The 19,647-nt window shown below is 42.2% G+C and overlaps 1 protein-coding gene across 7 annotated transcripts in view; it reads left to right on the top strand.

Moving 5' to 3' along the window:
- atp8a1 (ATPase phospholipid transporting 8A1) overlaps positions 1–19,647 on the top strand; it is a 108,773-nt gene that overhangs the window by 25,532 nt on the left and 63,594 nt on the right. For 4 of the 7 annotated variants that reach the window (XR_013912318.1, XM_080308553.1, XM_080308541.1 and 1 more), the window contains exons 3-11: positions 5,263–5,362; positions 7,904–8,002; positions 11,430–11,475; positions 11,616–11,656; positions 14,828–14,901; positions 16,680–16,749; positions 16,829–16,956; positions 17,572–17,683; positions 18,005–18,170. Coding sequence is in view for 6 of the 7 variants with exons in the window: in XM_080308553.1 (XP_080164679.1) it covers positions 5,263–5,362; positions 7,904–8,002; positions 11,430–11,475; positions 11,616–11,656; positions 14,828–14,901; positions 16,680–16,749; positions 16,829–16,956; positions 17,572–17,683; positions 18,005–18,170 (836 nt within the window). In the remaining variant the exon portion in view is untranslated. Of the gene's footprint in view, positions 1–5,262; positions 5,363–7,903; positions 8,003–11,429; positions 11,476–11,615; positions 11,657–14,059; positions 14,134–14,827; positions 14,902–14,969; positions 14,992–16,679; positions 16,750–16,828; positions 16,957–17,571; positions 17,684–18,004; positions 18,171–19,647 lie in introns of those variants that run through there. The other 3 variants (XM_026146644.2, XM_026146616.2, XM_080308567.1) reach the window with 2 other exon arrangements.

Raw genomic sequence — 19,647 nt, 5'->3', positions numbered from 1 at the left:
GAATAAGCAGCAGGATTTAAGAGTGTAATAACAGACTGAAACAGAAGATGGCAGCACTGCATGTACAAGGATGCCAGCTGCCGTTAAACCCCGAAGAAGAAGAAGAAGAAGAAGCAGCTGTGTCCCAGAATTCATAGCGCGGCCCAGCTCAGTTTCCAACAATGGCGACAGCTAGTTAGTGTGAATGTTACTCTTATTATTCTTTCTGGGTCACAAAATAAACGTTTAACATATTTTCAGGCGAGAATGTAGCTGTGTAAACCTCAAATATCGGCTCAGTTTATCAGGACACCGCATATTTTCAAAAGCGCTCTGACGTTTTCGGAGACGTCTGTTACCCACTAGCTCGATAGCTAGCCGGGGGCTAGCTCACTAGCGCGGTGAGAACACCGGACTCCCGGCAAATTGTTTTCAAACCCACCGCCGTCTTTTGCTACTCAGGTTAAATATATGTGAGTCACTTAGATAAATTAAAAATGTTGTTGTTTGGCTTTTTTTTTTAGTATTTTATTTGTTCCTGAGTAAATCGGTTTGGCTGAGATTAAAGTTATAGTTTTTGCACAGCTGAATAAATGTCAAGCAGACAGCTGATTATCAGAAGTGTGAGATACTCCAGAATTTACTCCGGTGTCCTGTTATATTTTAGATAGCAAGGAGTTTATTAAACTTCACCGAAACAATCTGCAAATTTCATTAAAATTGAATAAACTATCATCTTGTCTTTATTTTTAGTTAGCACCTTAAAAGCTTAAAGCTGTAAGCTAATGATAGTTATATAAGAGCAGATGCTGCTGGTGCAATAAGCTGTAGTTTTACGTCCAGTGGATGATGATCTGATTAGTCGACTAATCGCATAAATAATCGGTGACTAGTCGACTATCAAAATAATCGTTTGTGGCAGCCCTAATAACTATACACCACAGTGCTTAGATGTTTAATATCCAAGGGACTTGCCATTTATTAATTTAAAGGTACTCGTGGTAATCTTTTAGCTGTATGATGTATGGCAAAATATTTAATAAAGGAGTGCAAGTGTGTGATCAATGGGTAAAATACAGTTAAAATTTTCACTAAGCAGTAAACCTGATCCTTTTAAACTGTTTTACTTAAAAAACAAACCCTGACATTACAGAAATTCAGCAAATCACATGACGAGGACGGACGCAACAGAATATGGTGTGTAAGCAAAACCCAGGTCTTTCTTTCTCAACCAATCAGACAAACAAAGGGACACAGAAAATATTCTTCCTCCTTCCTTGTATTTGCATGTCTGACTTGTTGGTTGACTTTTTAGTCTTAGTTTCCTCTGATGATGATTGTAATTATGTATAATTATTCTACCCGAATAAAGCGACTTGGTTTCAGTTTTGCTTCAGTGTACAGTTGTTGTTTTAGCCTGTTTGTTGTGTTTTAAGGAAGTAGGAATGTGCAAATCTAGCTTTTTCCTGTTCTGATCTTTATACTAAGAGTTTGGCTTTGACTGCTGCATGCTGTCACTTGGAGTCGTAATAGTTTGTTTCTTGTGTGCTGACAGAAGCAGGTGAAGTGAGATAATAATTAATCGAGTTGAAGATGACATTATGTTACCAAATGTGTCATAAAAACAAACGTCTTCCACTCCTCTTTGCACGAGTCTCTCTGAGTAAGCATAATGAGAGGGGAATTTGAGAGACACTGAAGCTTCATCATCTGAACTTTGGGTAAAAAAGGAAAAGCGGGCGGCTTTGAAATGCCTCTGAAATGCTGCTGTTTGCCTCTTAGCTTCCAACTTGTTGTGTTAGCTCTCCAGCTAACTTGCTGCTGCTGTGGCATTGTGAGTGAACATGGAACACCTGCTCAAAACCCCACCTACAGGTTACCCAGAGATTTTAATTATTACACAAATTGAACGAAGTATATGCAGTCCAAGACCAAGTATCAATGAAAGGAAGAGTTGTTCTGATGGGTCTTTGTAAGGCTGGTATCACACTGTACTGCTGTCAGAACAATGCCTTTATGTTGCTCTCTTTTTTTTTTTTTTTTTTTTTTTTTTTTGCCTTTCCCGTTTGGCTCTTTTGCATCAGAATTGTTGTCTAAAGGCAAAGAAAGATGCCCAACGGATTTACTTTACCAAACTGACCATCCCAGCCTTGCCGTAATGGTCCATTTGATTCACCTTTTATTGTTTATTTTATTTTCACTTAATGAATACGGGACAGACTTGACTGGGGGAAAGAAGGGGAGAAAGAAAGAGGGAAAGAGAAACAGCTGAGAAGAGGGACGGGGGAGAAGGGCAAAAGACAAAAACCAACAGAACGGGCAGAGAAAAAAAATGCATATATCAGTCACCTGGATCACCTGCTGAGAAAGAAAAAAGAAAACAAGCAGAAGAGAACAAGAGTAATAGAATAAACAACATCACAATGATCTATGGGAATATGACAGTAAATACTAAATATTAAACATTATTGTGCAGCACATAAGATCAACAGAACACAGTGTGCTTTGAGGTAGGAGCCAAAAAGGGTGTAGTTTGTGGGTGTGATCACCCGTGTGTACACCTGTGAGCATGGACGCGCTTGTTTTTTGTTTTTTTAAAAGGTTCCTTCATGTAATGATCTGCTAGAGGGTGTGGGGGGGCCACAGCCCCGTCCTCCAGGGCGTGAAGCAGGTGTGGAGGAGATCAAAACTCCAGACATCCAGAGGCCCCCAGAACATAAGAGACCAAGGAAGACCAACAGAGGGGCAGCTGCGCCACTGTCCCAGAAAGAGCTGAGGAGAGTCCCAGATGAGGGCTCACTCAGCAGCCGCGGAGCAGAAGCCAGGGGGAGTTGCAGTGACGCGCCCGTGAGCTCCGCCGGCAGCCAGCTGCGCCTGAGTGACCGAGGCCCAGGCCGAGAGGCCGGGGGCACCCCACCTCCGAAGTGGCCCGAGCGAGCCCCAGGCTCCAGGCCCCGATAAGCGGCCGCCAAGGAGTGAGCCGGTGTGTACCTGGACGCCCATCCCCGGACACAAAGAACCACCAACGCACCGATGTCTGAGGGGGTCCGCCACTGGCAGGGGAAGTGGTGGTGGGCGGAGATAGGCCTCCAAACCTTGGAGGGCCTGAGATGTCCCCAGAGAGGTGGCGCCTGACACCCAACCTGACATATAGACACAGACATACAGGCACACACAGATACAAACATCCATTCCCACCCTCATGCTCTCATATGCACTTACTCCACACTCAACCAACGTGGAGACAGACATAAAGAGACGCTGTACACACGATCACACTCCCCAAGCGTACTCTACAAACCGGGTCTGGGTGCCCCCGCCCCTGGAGGGGGGAACTGCACCCAGACCCAGGTGGTGTTTCCCTTTTCCCTGCGGTGGGGGGAGGCAGACCGCCCCGACTCCGCAGCAGCAGGGAGGCCCCACACTCCAGACCGCAGTCGGACGGCCAACTCCTCCTCCTCCTCCTAGCCCCCCTGCTCCAGCAGGTCGCAGAGAACGGGGGTGAGAGAAGACTCCGAACCTCCCTCCACCCGCTCATTGTAATGTTGATGCATGTGTGTTCTAAGGTGCAATTAAAACCCAGGAGGGCATGGAGCTACCTGCCAGAGAGCAGCAGGTAAGCGCATGGTCCCTCCTGCTAGCCCTCAATGTCTACGTGTATTTAAAATTGAGAGGTGGGCAACGATGCCAGGGGTGGGGTGTACACCCTGATGGTACTTTGGACTGCCCACCCCCAAGATCCTATATGTATGTGTAATGAGAGTGTGAGTAATGTGAATGTCTAAGTTGTGGGATAAAATTGAGGCAGAGGCAGCCAGAAGGGGACAGAGGGGGGGGTAGCCTCCTCTGCACCCTGGTGACATACCCCTACTCCAAGGCCCTGCATGTGTGGGTGGTTGTGGTGGAGCGGGAAGAGGGAGGCAGCTCTCTTGCTTTGCCAGACAGATGCAGTGTGTACCAGGCCGGCATGATGACAGTTACTGTGTTTATTTTCTTCATTCGTCCGTGCTGCAATTCAAAGCTTGTCCGCTTTTCTGCGACTACATTGTGCTTCTGGGTGTGCTACAAGTGAAATTGCAAAAAATATGCTTGTCATCTATGATTCAGACTAACAGGAGGGAAACAATGATATCACTGATGTTGAACTGCATATGCTCGTTGCACTGTACTTGCTGATATTCTGCATGTGTATGTCTAAAGGCTCTGGTCTGCGTGTGAGTAAGCAAAGCCCTGCCAGTGGCTTGGCATCCTTCTATGGTATAAATCTTCTCCCAAAGTGGCTGCTCTGACTGACCCTTTAACACAGCTGTAAATCAGACTGCTGGAGGCCTGACTTTGGGGCTGCTGATGGCTCCACCAGCCTAGCACCAACAGATCTGCCAGGAGGTCTTTATGACCCGACTGCCAGCTAACTTCCTGCTCCTAATTATTCTTTACGATCACTGAGTCCACTGGGCTCTGCTGTTCATCAGTCGCACATCCAGACAAGTCTTTGCATAGCAAAAGACCTCGTAGAATGGGTGGGCGGAGGGGCAAGGAGCTGCTTAATGCTATGCAATTATATGTCCAGGGTGATCTAAATATATGGCTTCACAACAAGTACAGCTAGAGCATCACCATAATGCATTTTACATCAAACAATCAATGTGACTGAAGCACAGTGTTTAACAAAAGTATCGTATTGTCTGTTTAGGAATTATAGTTACATAGATCCCTGTTTTAGAGGCTCAAAGGTAACTGGATCATTGAGTGAGTTTCATGGCCAGGTGAGGCCTGCTGGGTTTTTAGAGTTGGACTTGTATTTGTTAGCTATTCGTTGGAATTTTCAAATACATTTTCAAAGTGATGTTAAGGAAAGTCTGGGGCGCCATCATTAGACAGAAAAACAAAGTAAACATATTATTGAGATAGCAAAATCTTTAGCAATGGCCAGATCAACACTGGTACGTTCTTAAAAGTAAAAGGAGTGCACTGGCCATTTCAGCAATACCAGAAGACCTGAAAGAGGATGGACGACAACTAAAATATATGGTCATATGGTTGTTATAGCATCAGCATGTATGGCTACCACTGAAATTGGGTAACTTGGGTAACTAGTGTGATGATGTTACTGTTGGTAAACGTAGCAGGGTCAGTTGTGATCTGTGGTCAGCTTCTGCCAAATGCTCTCTGAGTTACTGGATTATTACAATTAACCAATGTTTACTTTGTCTTCTCTCTCTTTCATATCCATGCTGGCTCCCTCTACCCATGGCCTTGTTTTCTACTTGATCTGGTCTTCAGCACAGCAAAATATAATGTCCTCACCTTCCTCCCTCGATTCCTGTACTCACAGTTCAGGAGGGCAGCCAATGCCTTTTTCCTCTTCATTGCACTCCTTCAGGTAAGATGTGTTTTTGTTGTTAATTACATCACCTCTCATCACTTTCCTTTCTTTCCACTGAACTTTTTTAATTCATTTTTTTTCATGTTTTTTTTAAGCGTACACCATGACCTAGACTCCATTTCTCTCGGTCACGTCTGTAATTTCATATGCACTCAGTCACACAAACATACATGCAGATGCAGTGCTTTATATAGATCCTGATCATGAATAATACATGTAATACTGTGTGTGTCTGCTTGAAAAGGAAAAGAGATTTATCTACGGGCTCGTCACAATAGGCCTCGTTCACTAATGTGGTCATGGAAATGTTCTTACAGGGGAACACAAAGTAAGTTCTTAGACGTTATTATCAGGTTCATGAAACCTGCTCAGCAGCATAGTAGTGAATCAGAATCGATAGGGCTGGTGCTAGCTGTCTGCATACGTCCGTGCTTCCATCGTTTTCCGCTATATTTAGAAATAATGAAGCTGAACAAAGCATTGCACCTATTATTTTTACAAACGGAAAAAACAGGAAAAATAGAAGAGGGGAAAAAGCAATGGTTTGATATGCTGATATGTTGATTAGAAAAATATGAATAAAAGATGAGCAGAAACACCAGGAGTGCCAGGTCTTTTAAGCTAAGAGTAACTCACTGCAGTTACTGGAGAAACATCAATAACTGGGATGTTGCCAAGAAATTTGAGTGTAAGTGATGTCCAGCAAAAATGCAAGCCTGCTTTTAATGAATGCAAAAGTGAGTATACACACACTGAGTAATGGCAACGTTTAATGTGGCAAACTGTTGCAACATTACCAGCTGGTTGTTACCCCGACCGCACACAGACTAATCTGCAGAACAATGTAAAATTAGTTTTACTGCCGTAACTATTACATTAAAACAAACAAGGAGACTGTTGGTATATTTGGTTATGAAATGAAGCTTTTTAGAATTCAAATGTGACCCTACTCTGCTGTGCTAAGCATTAAAACTGTGTGTGATCTCTGTGTTGTGTGTGAGTATTTCATTTCTTTTTTTCCCAATTGTGTTTTGTTACTGTTGTGTGTTTTCATACACCAGGAATTTGTGTGTGAAAGTTTCGTACGTTTTATTAGGTTCAAACAGATTTGTGTGTACACGCTTTGTGAATGGGGTGCAGCGATACTACAGGTTGGTGATGTTTTGGACTGGGCCTTGGGTGACTCTGCACTGTGCCGCTAGGAAGTGCAGGAACTGCGTTGTGCGTTGACTTACACACACAAGTAGTGAATGAGAGCCACACTGGAAAATGGGTCAGGGATGATATGCAAATCTTTAGCCATTAAATTTGTTTAAAGAAACGAGCTTCTCCTGGGAAGAGGGTTTCACTTTCTTTCTCATTATCAACTGTGGTCATGTTTTGATTATTTCCCAACAGTAGCCACAGATCTCAGCATTGCTGGCACTGCTTTTGATTTAGCAGAACAAAGGATTTCTTGCCCAGAGAACTTTATAGTGGATTGCTGCATAAGACAACATTAATCCCTTTTGAGAACTTAAAGCCTCGACCGCCAATTATCGCTACATGATTCAAAGAAGCTGAAATCCATATCTCAGGTGTTCAGAGCTTACCAGGAAAGATATAAAAAAGTGGACCAAAGGAAAGCTCAATAGCACTCCTTTTCTGTCTTTGCTGATATTCATCCTGACAGACTATCTCTTGTTAATGAGAGCTCTAAGGATGGGAAAGGACTCATTCCAGTGACCTTGAAGTAGCTGCTTTGAACAGCAGCCAGTGCGAGTCTTCGTTACCTGCCCTGTCGATGCTGCGACCTTGAATAAAACATCCATGCAGATGAGAGAGACGAGAGATCTGTTTCATGCAAGTTTCCTTCTAGCGGTGTAACAGGGGCTGTCTCACGAGGCCCGGCTTGGCTCTAATTTTGCTGATGTTTGGCTGTTAATGTCGAAAGACTTGGGTAGCCAAAAGAATTAAACATTCAGGGGTAATGAGAGAATTATAAAGGTACTAAGAGAGTTGTTTGTGCTGGATGTGACCCAGAATTTGCATCTTTTTTCTTTTGAGTGTGTTAAATAATAAGTCAAGCTAATAAAACATGAATTCTGATGCTAATGTTGATATCAATATCTGTTTTTCTGTAACATGCACATATCCAGTCTGAGAGAGTAACAAAAATGATCACAATTTATTTAATTGAAGTTGTGGTAGTTTAGGGCGACTCTTTTTCTCCTGTTGAGTCACCTAGCTGAGACGTGATAAGATAAGCTTTTATTTTCAGTTACTAAATTTGGCTATCACTGATTACTAAAGTTGAGATGAAATGGTTGCTGTGCCTTTCCTGGTTGGCAGTAATGCTTTTTGTCTTTCAGCGCCGTTCAAGAAAGTTCAGTTAAATAAAAAGTTTCTTCTTTTTCAACATTTAGCGAAACCACTATTTTTACAACGACTGCTAACTAATCGTGTTAAATAGTCATCATGTCATTACTGACCAAAATCCTTGTGACTTTTTTGATAGTCGAGCTTCAACTGAGTTTCTTCTTTTTGTGTCTCTTTTAGCAAATCCCAGATGTGTCTCCCACTGGTCGCTGGACCACTCTGGTGCCGCTACTATTTATCCTGGTGGTGGCTGCTGTCAAGGAGATCATTGAGGATCTGGTAAGACTGGCTTGGAATACTACACCGGCCTGGACCCAGTCCGGCCCACTGCATGGCTTTGGAAAATGTGGAAATGACAAAGATAAAGGGTGCAAAGTTTAGACTTTTAAGTCTAAAACCATGGGCTATCATACATATACACTCACTTTTTTTGCAGTAGGTCCACAATTTAAAAAGTCTGGTTTCCAATTAATGAGCTGGCAGTAGGTTTTTGGTAATTTGACCTATTTATTTCTTAAAGTGAAAGCCCGAAGAGCCATGCTTATGTGTTTCATTGATTTTGTGCAGCAGCGTTTCTTAATAAAGTCTAAAAACTGAGGTGTATTATTGAAATGGCTTAAATCACTACAGCTCCAAACGCATGGCTTTAGAATGGTATTCCACAAAGCAGTGACTCGGGTCACAGTCACAGTGGTTAACGTCCATTATTTGTATGCAGTCGTTGCTTGAGAGCCATCACCCACCCGGCCTAGAAAAGCATCATTAATGCAGGAATTAATAAATGCACATCAGCAAGACCCTGATTAAAAAAAATCATGCTGTCAGCAACTATCAAAAGGCAATCAACATACTTCTGAAGGCCAAATTTGCATTCGGTTTGAAGCAGCATGTGCAAATCAGGTATCATATGGAGCTCCCCATACAATCCAGACAGTACAGACAAAACTATAGTGTAGTGGGTTTTTTAAAAAATGCTTTTCTACATGCATGCCTTAATATATTGCACCACAAAAATGTGCTAACACAACCTATCAAAGTTCAGTTGCCTCAGTAAATGAAATTCATCGAGCAAAATCCAAATTAACCCTGGAGAACCCATGGGGTCAGAGCCGACCCCATGGGTTCTCCAGGGTTAAAATAGTCCAGTCCCCTTTGCAGGAGTTTGTGATCGTCTTTCGCTTTATGTCATCTGTTTTCTTTGAAGCATGAATCAGGCAGTGATGGTTATGTGACCACAGCAGGAAACACCCCAACATGTGTACACACACACGATTGGACATCTCCGTGCACACACACACACACACACACACACACTCACTTCAGAGGTCACAGCTGTGCCTTCTGCACCCTGAGTACTCATTCAGTCAATTAACCTAGATACTGAATGCTCGTGTACAGAGGCAGCTAGTAGCAACAAAACAAAACAGCGGTCTGCCTAAAGCAAGCCGGAGCTGTTGAACAGATGCTTGATATGTATGTAGGAGGAAGATTGATTTGAATAGTTGCTTTTGTGTGGTTTAATCTTTTTCGGGTTGAAGTTGGAAGCTTCAGCGTTCGCGTACTGTGGTGTAGTAACGTGATGCGCGCAATTCCGAACAAAGTGAGAGAATGTTGCATTTTACTGTATTGCAGTGACCCTGCAATGCGATCCTCTGTGCAGGTCCCAGCGGAGTTTTCTCTATACTATTAGCTGCTATCTCATGCTGAGGGAAACCAGTGCAGCACTTTCTCTCCTGGCCTGTTGTGAAAAACATGGGAACAGAGTGGTGATGACTCCGTCTTTATCGCTGAAGGTCACCTGCGCACGCGTCTGCTCCCTGTGCTGCGCTGTCTCTCACAAGTTGACCTGACAGGGCAACATCGACCCCTGACTTCATGAATCATGCACTATGGACACACACTGCACAGCACGTACTTTACCTTGTTGCTGGCAGCCTCCTCTGCAGGAGCAGACTCGGGCTGAAAAATGGTAGAGAAACAGAAATATAATACCTTGATGTATTTAACAATAGTGTGTGGTGCAGTTTTACACAGCAGTGTAGTTTCCTATTGCTCTCATAGTCACCTAAAACAAGCAGCTGAAAGAGCAAAGACAATCTTGTTTCTGTCCTTGTGGTTAAACGTCCTTCGCTGCTACTTAATGTCTCATTAGGTCCATGTTGAAGCAGGTTAATCAAGGTAACACTGCAGTAGCTGCTTTTATCTTTCACTGCTTTCTGTATCTCCCCTCTGTGGCTGTGGTCTACAGAGACCTAATACTGCAGTAGTTACGCATAACCTCTGTGCGCTGCTTGCCTTCTACTGCACTATGATTATACACATCATCTAAATACCGTGCAGATCCTTTTTTTCGTGTCCACGGGGACACAAAGTGCAAAGGAGGCAAGGACAGTGGATTTGAGAAAAGGCAGTATAAGTTGTGAAGTAGCTACAAATACAGCTCAGCTCCTCCTACACGTCTCTGAATAGAAGAGGGTCTGTGCAGCCGGACCTAATAGTGTGTGGATGAATCAAATTAGCTGACAGCTCTCGCACAAGGGATGATGAATGAGCTTTCCAAAGGTCTCTACTAGTAATTCTTTTTTTCCTGGGCATAGTGAAGGTGGTGAAGGCCGCGTGACACAGCAGGCTTTTTAATTATACACTACAAGCATGTTGCAGGAATTTTAAAACGACGTTGTTTTAAATTGAACAAACGCACATATGGGAAGAACGAGGGGATATACACAATAGTCTTCGTAGGATGCTAAAAGCTAAAAGCCTTTCATTCCTGGTGACACGACTCACTTCACCTTTACTGTCAGTGTTTTAAAGTAGCTCAAATGACTCAAAAAAGTTAAATTAGCTTAAATGAGAAAAGACCTCCTCCTCTTGTAAACACGTTTTCCTTGTTAATTAAGTAAGACACAGGCTGCTTTTAGAGCTGCGTTTTAAAACACTGTGATCATTTATATGAGATTGATGCAGAAACGCATTATTACTCACCGTGATGCTAGCTGACAAGCTGTCTGTTGGAATCAGCTGTTAAAGTCACAGCATGTTGCATGACTGTTCAGCCAACAAGAAGGGAAGTAATGCTGATGAGTTGAACTTTGATGTGGTCACAGGCAGTATGGTTTGTTTCGAACGAAGGGAGAAGCTACGTGAATGTGAAGCAGCTGATGGGTTTGTTTGTTTGTTTCACATCAGCTGATCTCTGAATTTTTAGGATCAATTCATTACTTTAAAAGATTCGAGAAATAGCTGGTTGTTGCATATCAGCAGCACAAAATGTATAGTTATTCATTTTAGAGTCAAACATCCACCTGCCAGCTGTGTGCATTTGTTATTAGTGCAGCAATTATACTTTAGGCCACTTTGGGTAAAACACTGCGTGACACAAGGGTTTGTACTGTAGTTCTAGTGTCTCTGCAGGAACTGTAAATAGCAGTCTCCTTCTCTCTTACTGTGATATGGACAGTGTCAGCTTCTTCAGTACATTTCTGTCAGCAAATTTTAGGGCGTTCACTTGTAATCCACGACTGTATGATTAAGATAACCTTTATTAGTCCCACACGTGGGAAATTTGTTAATTAGGGTTTGTTTTTGCATACGTGTAGATTACTAAGACATGATTTTCCCCAAGTGTTGTTCTCTGACTTCTTTCAGATCATTATTTTTAAATAGTATGTATCAGAGCATGTGTGTTGTTCTTTTTTCCTTACAGAAACGTCACAATGCTGACAGTGTTGTCAACAAAAAGGAATGTCAAGGTATTCAAAACTCTTTTCCTCTTGTAGACAACTTGACCCTTTATTTAGTGTCGTATAAACGGATTCATGTTGCCAGGAAGCAAGTATGTCTCAATGAGACCTAATAAGACTTACCACATCTCTCTCCTTACTCATCACAGTACTGAGGAATGGTGCCTGGGAGATCGTGCACTGGGAGAAGGTATGTTTCCACAGTGTGCCGTTATTAGTCACAATCCTCCAGTGTCATTTCAAATTCTTCATTCTGTTTTTAGCTGCGACTCGAACAACATTCTGTTGGTGGATGTGAAGTTACGGAAAACACGGCATTCATGCATTTGCAGAGGGATACTGAGATTAGCACAGTGTGCTGGATTTTTAAAAACAAAAACACATGTTAATAATCTCTGTATGCATGATGATGTTCGTGCAAAGTTTTGTTTTAGATCCACCCGTTAAGGAGGAGGTGAATACAGGCATATATAGAATTTCATTCAACCGGAGCATCGAGCCTGTCATCCATCCAGCAACTTTTCACAAGCTATTATGCTGTCGTCATTTACAGAAAGCTCACCCCCCCCAAACTATCCTGCCTAAACTAATTAATCCAGCATTTCCATGTGGGCGGCCATTAGAAGGCAATGCTGGAGGACGGTGAGAATCCTTCATAATGAAACTTTTCTATTAATGTGGCTGGGGCCGTTCGGCAGACGGTGTGGAGAAAACACACCAGACAGTTTAATAAATGGTGATGCTGCTTCCTCCATTAAAAGCTCCAATCAGCATGTAGCGGTGCAACATTAGCCAAATCTCTCCTTGCTGCTGTCTGTGATATGAGACGTAATGCATTTTTTAATTTGTTGTTGAGAACTGAAATAACAACAGGATGTGAATGGTCTGTGTAAACATGTTGCTGTCCCAAATCGCAGATTCATAAGTGAACAACATTAGAAAAGAAATGTTAACATTAATTTGACACATCCACAGATGGATGAGTGGGTAAGTGCAACTGTTATTGTTGCAGAGACGACTGAACTACATCTCATACAGATGCATACAAACAGTCACCGCTGGAATAATCTCATACAGATGCAGTGGTGGCCCTTCCTGATTTCCTTTTTTTTGTATGTGTGTATGTTTGTCACACTTAAATGTTTCAGATCCTGAAACAGATTTAAATATTAGACAAAGATAATCCAAGTAAACACAAAGTTCCTAAATGAAGGTTTTTATTATTAAGGGGAAAAAATCCAAATAATATGCAAAACACTAGGAAATCAGGAAGGGGGCAAACACGTTTTCACACCACTGTAGTTTGTGTTATGGGAGTTTTTGGATGTATGCAGTGTCACTGTATCTAATACAACATGTGATTCATGCAATAAATTATCAGCAGGGAGGAAATCTCAGTGCTACCCGTTGGTATGTAACTGTCCCTTTGCTTTACCCACACGAAAGATTCTCTAAAAAGCTATGTTTTGAATATTTAATGCTTTTAGCGTCTTCATCATGCATATTGTAAAAGCTGCTTCTGTGCCAAACTTCTTTTTTGGCGCCCAATCTTTCAGGGCAACTTGAATGAGGTCAAAATGATCAACTTGTCTTTGCTGTTTGTTTGCCAACAAAGTCATAATTTATAATGATGTGGATCTTCGTGGGTTTTAGGTTTATTTTTGTATGTTTTTATGTAATATTGTTTCTTCAAATGTCCTAAAATTTTAACCATAAAAGATATTAAATGATTTTTTTGATTGCTGGATGGAATCTTAGTTAACTGCTAAAAGTCTTTAAGCGTGTTTCACTGTAATGTAAGCTTGTTACCCTGACACCTGAATACAAGGCCAGCCTTCAAATTAAAGTAGTGTGATTAGCTAGCTAGACAGGTCCACACTGCAGGTTTATGATCACTCTACATGTAAAGGAAATGGATCCATGTGCTGTCTTCTTCACCAAACTTTCCATGCTGCTTTTTCAAATGCAGCATTTTCTGATAACTATGAAAACACAGCTTCCTTCTCAGATCAGTTCTTAGTTCTTGAATAGTTGTGAAGCTGTAAGCATATATTAATCTTTTTATTGCTAAGAATTTCTGAGCCTAGATAGCTTCCAGCCCTTATTTCCCTAAAGGGTCGCCTAACTGTGCCAAATCAAACATGCAAGCATGATCTGCGTTTCATGCAAGCCCGGGGGTATGACTAGGAAAACACTAGCTTGTGACCTCCTGAGGCCGAGTTTGTGTCTCCTCCCGGTGTCAAACTGGAGCTCCATGGTGTAGTGCTGACCACTACACCATGGAGCCACTGAGGATCTGGCTTAGACACACACAATCTGTTTTTTGCATCACAGAGTCACTTGCTGTAAAGTGTGCAGGTCTCAGTAGTATTTGAAATGTAAAATTGTTGCTTTGTTTTCCGGTGAATGTTTTGGTGCTCCTGTTTGGCTCTAATGGAATGAGCTGTTTCTCCACTGTGTTTTATTCTAGGGCTTTAATGTGCTTACAGTCTACTCTTTCAAGCTGTGAAGTTTTTGCACCTAATGTTGAGCTCATGTTTTCTTTTACGCTGTTTTATTGGCGTCCCACAGCATAATCAGTTTCTTTTCACAGGTTGAAGTGGGCGATATTATTAAAGTCAATGGCAGTGATTTCGTTCCTGCGGATGCTGTCATTTTATCATCCAGGTATACGAGCCTGCCAGACTGTGGGGAACTTCTCTCTCTTTCTTCTTCTTGCTCTATCTCCGCTCTGCCTAAGGAAGTGATGGTTAGATAATTTACTGAATCCACATTGTCAAAATGCTTTTGAAGGTATGTAAAAGATGCTAAATATGATCAAATGCTCTGCAGTCTGGCAGGATAACCATCATTTGCTTAGGTGGGGTAATGGTAATGTGACTTTTGATTAGATTTGATCAATCATGAGGCTACCCACCTCCTTCACCTTTTCAAAAACCATTTGGACCTGCTGTGAATAGAACTTCTGAGTGTTTTTCTACCCTCTTAAAATCTATTGAATATTGTTCCGAAGTTCTTCTTAAAAAGATAAGGAAGTCTCATTTGTGTTAAAACATGTCCTCTGGTGGGACAGCATCCAAGTGCTGCCAGCTGTTTTGCTGTTTCTAAATGGTTTGCCGAAAAGGGGAACAGAACCTCTGACCACACAGGACTGATGGTTGTGCTCTTCTCATCTACCAAAAACTGAAACCGTTGTCTCTCTCCCCTTATGTGTTTGCTGTTTGTCTCTTTATTTATTTTTTTCCTTTCCATTTCTACTTTTCGATCCTCATCCTCTCTTACCCTCCCCTCCCCTCCTGTGTGAACAACTGCCACACTTTCTCTCTCTCGCCCCCTGCTGGTGCGTGGTTGGTAATATCAGGTGGCTGTTGGGGAAGTAATCAGAGCGGCAAATGGGGATCACCTCCCGGCTGACCTCGTCATTCTGTCATCCAGGTCAGGAAACAAGCAACACTGAGAACAAAACAGCAGTGGGAGAGATAGGGGCTGTGTGTACGGACCGGAATGAGAGATCCTCCTGAAACAGTGAGATAGATTTTATTTTCCAAACTCGTGGAAGGACGAGGCCTGCAATCATGCTGGCAACAACCAGATATTTAAGCGCCTCGGTCAAAGAGCACCACGCTTTGAAGTTTAGCAGCCATGGCATTGGCAGTTATTGTGTTACAATTTATGTTACAGTTATGTGACACGTTTAAATGTTTGGCTGAAACTTCTAACAGTGCTCAGAGTGAATGAAGCATCTAGACCAGGGGTGCCCAATCCCGGTGCTCGAGAGCTACCGTCCTGCAGCTTTTAGATGCATCCCTACTCCAACACAGCTGAATCAAATGGTTTGATCTCTACAGCATGCCATCATGTTTGGCAAAGGCCTGATAACAAGCCATTCATTTGATTCAGGTGTGTGGGAACAAGGATGCATCTAAAAGCTGCAGGACGGTAGCTCTCGAGGACCGGGATTGGGCACCCCTGATCTAGACATAAAGGATCATGTTTTCCTTTTTGTAGATTCTTTCTTTGGGTCTTGAATATGTTATCCTTGCATGGCTTGTAAGGCACCCTGAATGCAGCAGTTTGTTTTAATGTTGCAGGTTGCATGCAGTCGCATTCCAAGATGAAATCATCTCGGATTCATAGTTTTGTCAACTTTGCATGTTCCGTACCGAAGCGGTAGTTTGCACAGAGTCTTACTCTAGAAGTCACTTCCTGACAATTGCAATAGACTTTTGCTCATTTCCATGAAACAAAACTTATTTGATGGCTAAAACAGCTGACCAGTTGAGTAAAGCGTCACTGTCTTAAGTGTAAATACATTGGTAATTTAAGACAGTAGCTAACTGGCGACCCAGCTCACCTTAACAACTGGCATGCTCCAACGCTGTCCCTGTGCCCAGAGTCTGTCAGAGTCTGTATGTCTGCTTTGTTCGTTGTGCTGGGTATGCTTGCTCGCTCAGATCGCCCCACTCTGATGTGTTTTCTCTCTTTTTACTCTTGTCCCTTTGCAATGTACTTTCACTTTTCTTGAAAGACAGTTAAGCTTAGTGGCAGCACCAAACAAAGATGTTGTCTCTCCTAAGAGTGTTACTGTACGATTAAATGGCTAACTTCACTAAAACATTGATATAGTTCCCGAGTTGCCTCTACAGCAGGGGTGTCAAACTCAAACACACAGTGGGCCAAAATTCAAAACTGGAACCAAGTCGCGGGCTAACGTTAATATTTATTGAAATATATTTATTCCTCCAGATATGAGAATGAATCTTTTCTTATGGACTCAAACACGTTTTGCTGAAAAACTGAATATGGAACAAGCAAAGCTTAATACTAAACAATATATATATATATTAGCTGTGTAATACCAGTAGGCCAGCTCTGATAGTAATTTGGTATGGCTTCGCGGGCCAAATGTAATTAGGCTGCGGGCCAAATTTGGCCCGCGGGCCAGAGTTTGACACCTATGCTCTATAGCATCTTTGTTTGCAGTGCTTTAATCTTCTGCTGCTATTCTGTGATAGCCATTTTCTATCTCATACTTACTTTATTGTCTAATAGTTACTAAATAATCAGTACTATTTTGCATATTGATTTTAATATATAGTTATAATCATATAAAACAAGAGCAGGTTGAATATAGTGTAATATATGGTTGAATTTAGAGTTTTACTCTTATATTCTCGTACCACAAATGTCTAAACCCTCTCCCCCCACAACAGTGAACCACAGGGTATGTGCTACATTGAAACATCTAACCTGGATGGAGAAACAAACCTCAAAATCAGACAGGTGACTATCTCCTTATTAGTCTTTCTTAAGTTCTCATTGTATGCAGTGTGTTTTAATGCTGCTGTAACTACACCAACAGGGACTCCAAGTGACTGCAGACATAAAAGAAATTGACAGCCTGATGCGTCTGTCCGGGCGGATGGAGTGCGAAAGCCCAAACCGACATCTGTATGAGTTTGTTGGGAACATCCGCTTGGATGGACACAGGTGGGCTCAGATGCAGAGCTCTGTGACTGGCTCGCTGCTCCTCTCACTAACTTAATAGTCCATTAGCTAGGAACAGAGCCAGAATAATTATGAGGTTTCAGGGCATCTTTTATCTTTCTGCTGAATAAATGAAAGACGTTGTTGCAGTGATATTTAATTATGAATCTGTTTCCATTGTAGAGAAAATGCATTGGATGGATGCTTTTAGGATATCTAGGATAACATATCTTCATTCTGGGAGTCTGTTCCAATAAAGCTCTTTTTACATGAATATTATTAGTGGAAATCAAGGGTTTTCCTGTTGATGGGAATTGTTTTGAAACAAAGATAAGCCATGTCATTTTCAAATGATGATTTCATTCTTTGTCTTATGCTAAAATGTGTTTGATGATCTGAAAGATGTAAATGTGACAAATATGCAGAAAAAAACAAGAAAGTGGAAAATGCTTGTGCACAGCACCGTACATTTCAGTTATTGAGTACGCTTATTGTTTGCATGGTCTGAAAGGGTCATATGAATTCACTAGTTGTATGTAAAAGCAACAATTATTGACTGAGGGTGAGATAGGGTGAGATATTTAAACAGCAAAATGTCAGCCGTGCTTCTCAATACAGCACGGTACCACTGGGTCCAGACCAGATCTTACTGAGAGGAGCCCAGCTGAGGAACACACAATGGATCCACGGCGTGGTAGTCTACACAGGACATGACACAAAGCTCATGCAGGTGAAGCACATTTGTGGATTATTTGTGTAGAAATAGTAAAACAATCAGTGTTGTGAGCAGAAGTGACGTATTTATACATGTTACAGGGCCAAAGCTGTTAAACTGACTGATTAATTAATATATGCTGTACAAACTGTATGCCAGGCTGCTTCTACTGGTGCTTCTCAAGCGTTAGTACTCACATGCTCATAAGTGGTTTGTCATTATGACTCAGATCATGTTTTTTGGGTTTCATATTGTCATCAACAACAGAGAAACACTATTGTTTGTTCTACTTCTGGTTTTTTTTTACCACATCTCTTTTTTTCACGTTTTACCCAGAATTCCACGCGGCCTCCTCTGAAGCTGTCCAACGTGGAGCGTATCACCAACTTTCAGATCCTTGTGCTGTTTGGATGCCTGCTGGCCATCTCTCTGGTCTGCTCCATTGGCCAAACCATTTGGAAGGGCCAGTATGGCAACGATGCTTGGTACATGGATCTCAACTGTAAGAGTCCCGACAGCCTACGCTGCACATCTAATTCCACATATTTTGTCTCACTTGTTCATATCAGCTTATTTCTTTGTCATTTTAAGTTCCTAAATGCTGGTATGTGTCGTGGCGTTTTTGTGTTGCCTCAGTTTAAAACTGTGTTTCGCTTTACAAGTGAAATATGTGGCAATGTGGGAATAAGAGAATTCCCTGTTAATGAGAAAAGTCGTGACGTGCATAAATGTGTCGTGAATGAGTGTGATTGGGAAAAAATGGTTGAATATCACTGCGCTGCTGTACTTTTTTGTTCCTTTCTAATGTTCTGTTTGATTTTGTTGTTTTCTTTGTTGTCGTTTTTTTAACAGCTCCAGGTAACAACCATTTAAAAGCCTTGGCCATCCGTGAATGACCCTCCCTTACTAATCCCTTACTGAAGCTCTGCCTTTGCTAAGCAAATGAAGCCCCCTACCCTCGCCCCCTATATGGTTGCCCTACTTTGTACGGGCCCATGCCATGGACAAGCACATACCAGGGATCCAACGATAGGTTTTCCCCTCCAGCTCTCTTATACCTTCGTCTAGTTTTTTTTCCTTTGTCTTTTTTTCAGTGCCTGATTAAAAACAGTGTCTCACTTTTCTTTCATTTTTTGTGTCACGTTAAACGCTTTGCAGCTCCCAAGCTTCAGACTATCATTTGTTCCCACCTCATTTTTCACCAGAAATAAAGAGCAGCATTTACTTTGACTGCGAGGGAGATGAGGTTGTGTTCGGGAAGCTTCTCGTGGCAGGAGGCTTATACGTGTTTATTGCCTGAACACAACATGTGGTGCAGCCCAAGGGACGAGAACTGACATTTTCTAAATGCTTCTGCAGCGATCTTTCCTTGTGTGGATTTTTCAAAGAATAGATAGAGTGGGGAGGGATAGAAGTGAAAAGCTGCTCAGTTTTTACTTCTGTTCTCAAACCATAATAGAAGATGGCTCAATTTTAATGTTGACATTACAGACGTTATTGCAGTTCAGAATTTGTGCTGCTCAGTTCCTTAACGCGGCAGCTGCTGCGATGAAGCTCTGAACCTGGTCTGCAAAGTGATTATCGTGACCCTCTGGCCATTACTCTGTACCCTGATAGGCCTGTGTAGGAGAGGTTGTGCCCTGGTCAGTTCAAGCTTACATTATGACTTACACTGACCCTTTTGATGAGGTGTTCCATTGGCTTTCATTGGTTTTCTCAGGGTTTTGTCCTCAGTGGCATTAAAACCCACTCTTAAAAGATTCCATATCAAAGTGTCGAGGGGAGTGTAAATTATAAGGCAAGCATCCATCTTGAGACTGATTTGATTTCCATAAGGAGTTGTTGAGGCTCTGTCCAGTGCATATTATCCAACCTGTGGTAAAAGAGAGAGGTGGGGAAACTGCCACGTCGTAAACATGCAATTTCACCACGCTGCCTTGTTGTCTTAAATTATTGTAACTTCACCCACTCAACAGCAT

This window comes from Astatotilapia calliptera, chromosome 2 (assembly GCF_964374335.1).
Source record: "Astatotilapia calliptera chromosome 2, fAstCal68.1, whole genome shotgun sequence".
Taxonomy (NCBI): Eukaryota; Metazoa; Chordata; class Actinopteri; order Cichliformes; family Cichlidae; genus Astatotilapia; species Astatotilapia calliptera.
Note: the sequence above shows the minus strand (reverse complement) of the source record. Positions and strands in the feature narration are given on the sequence as shown.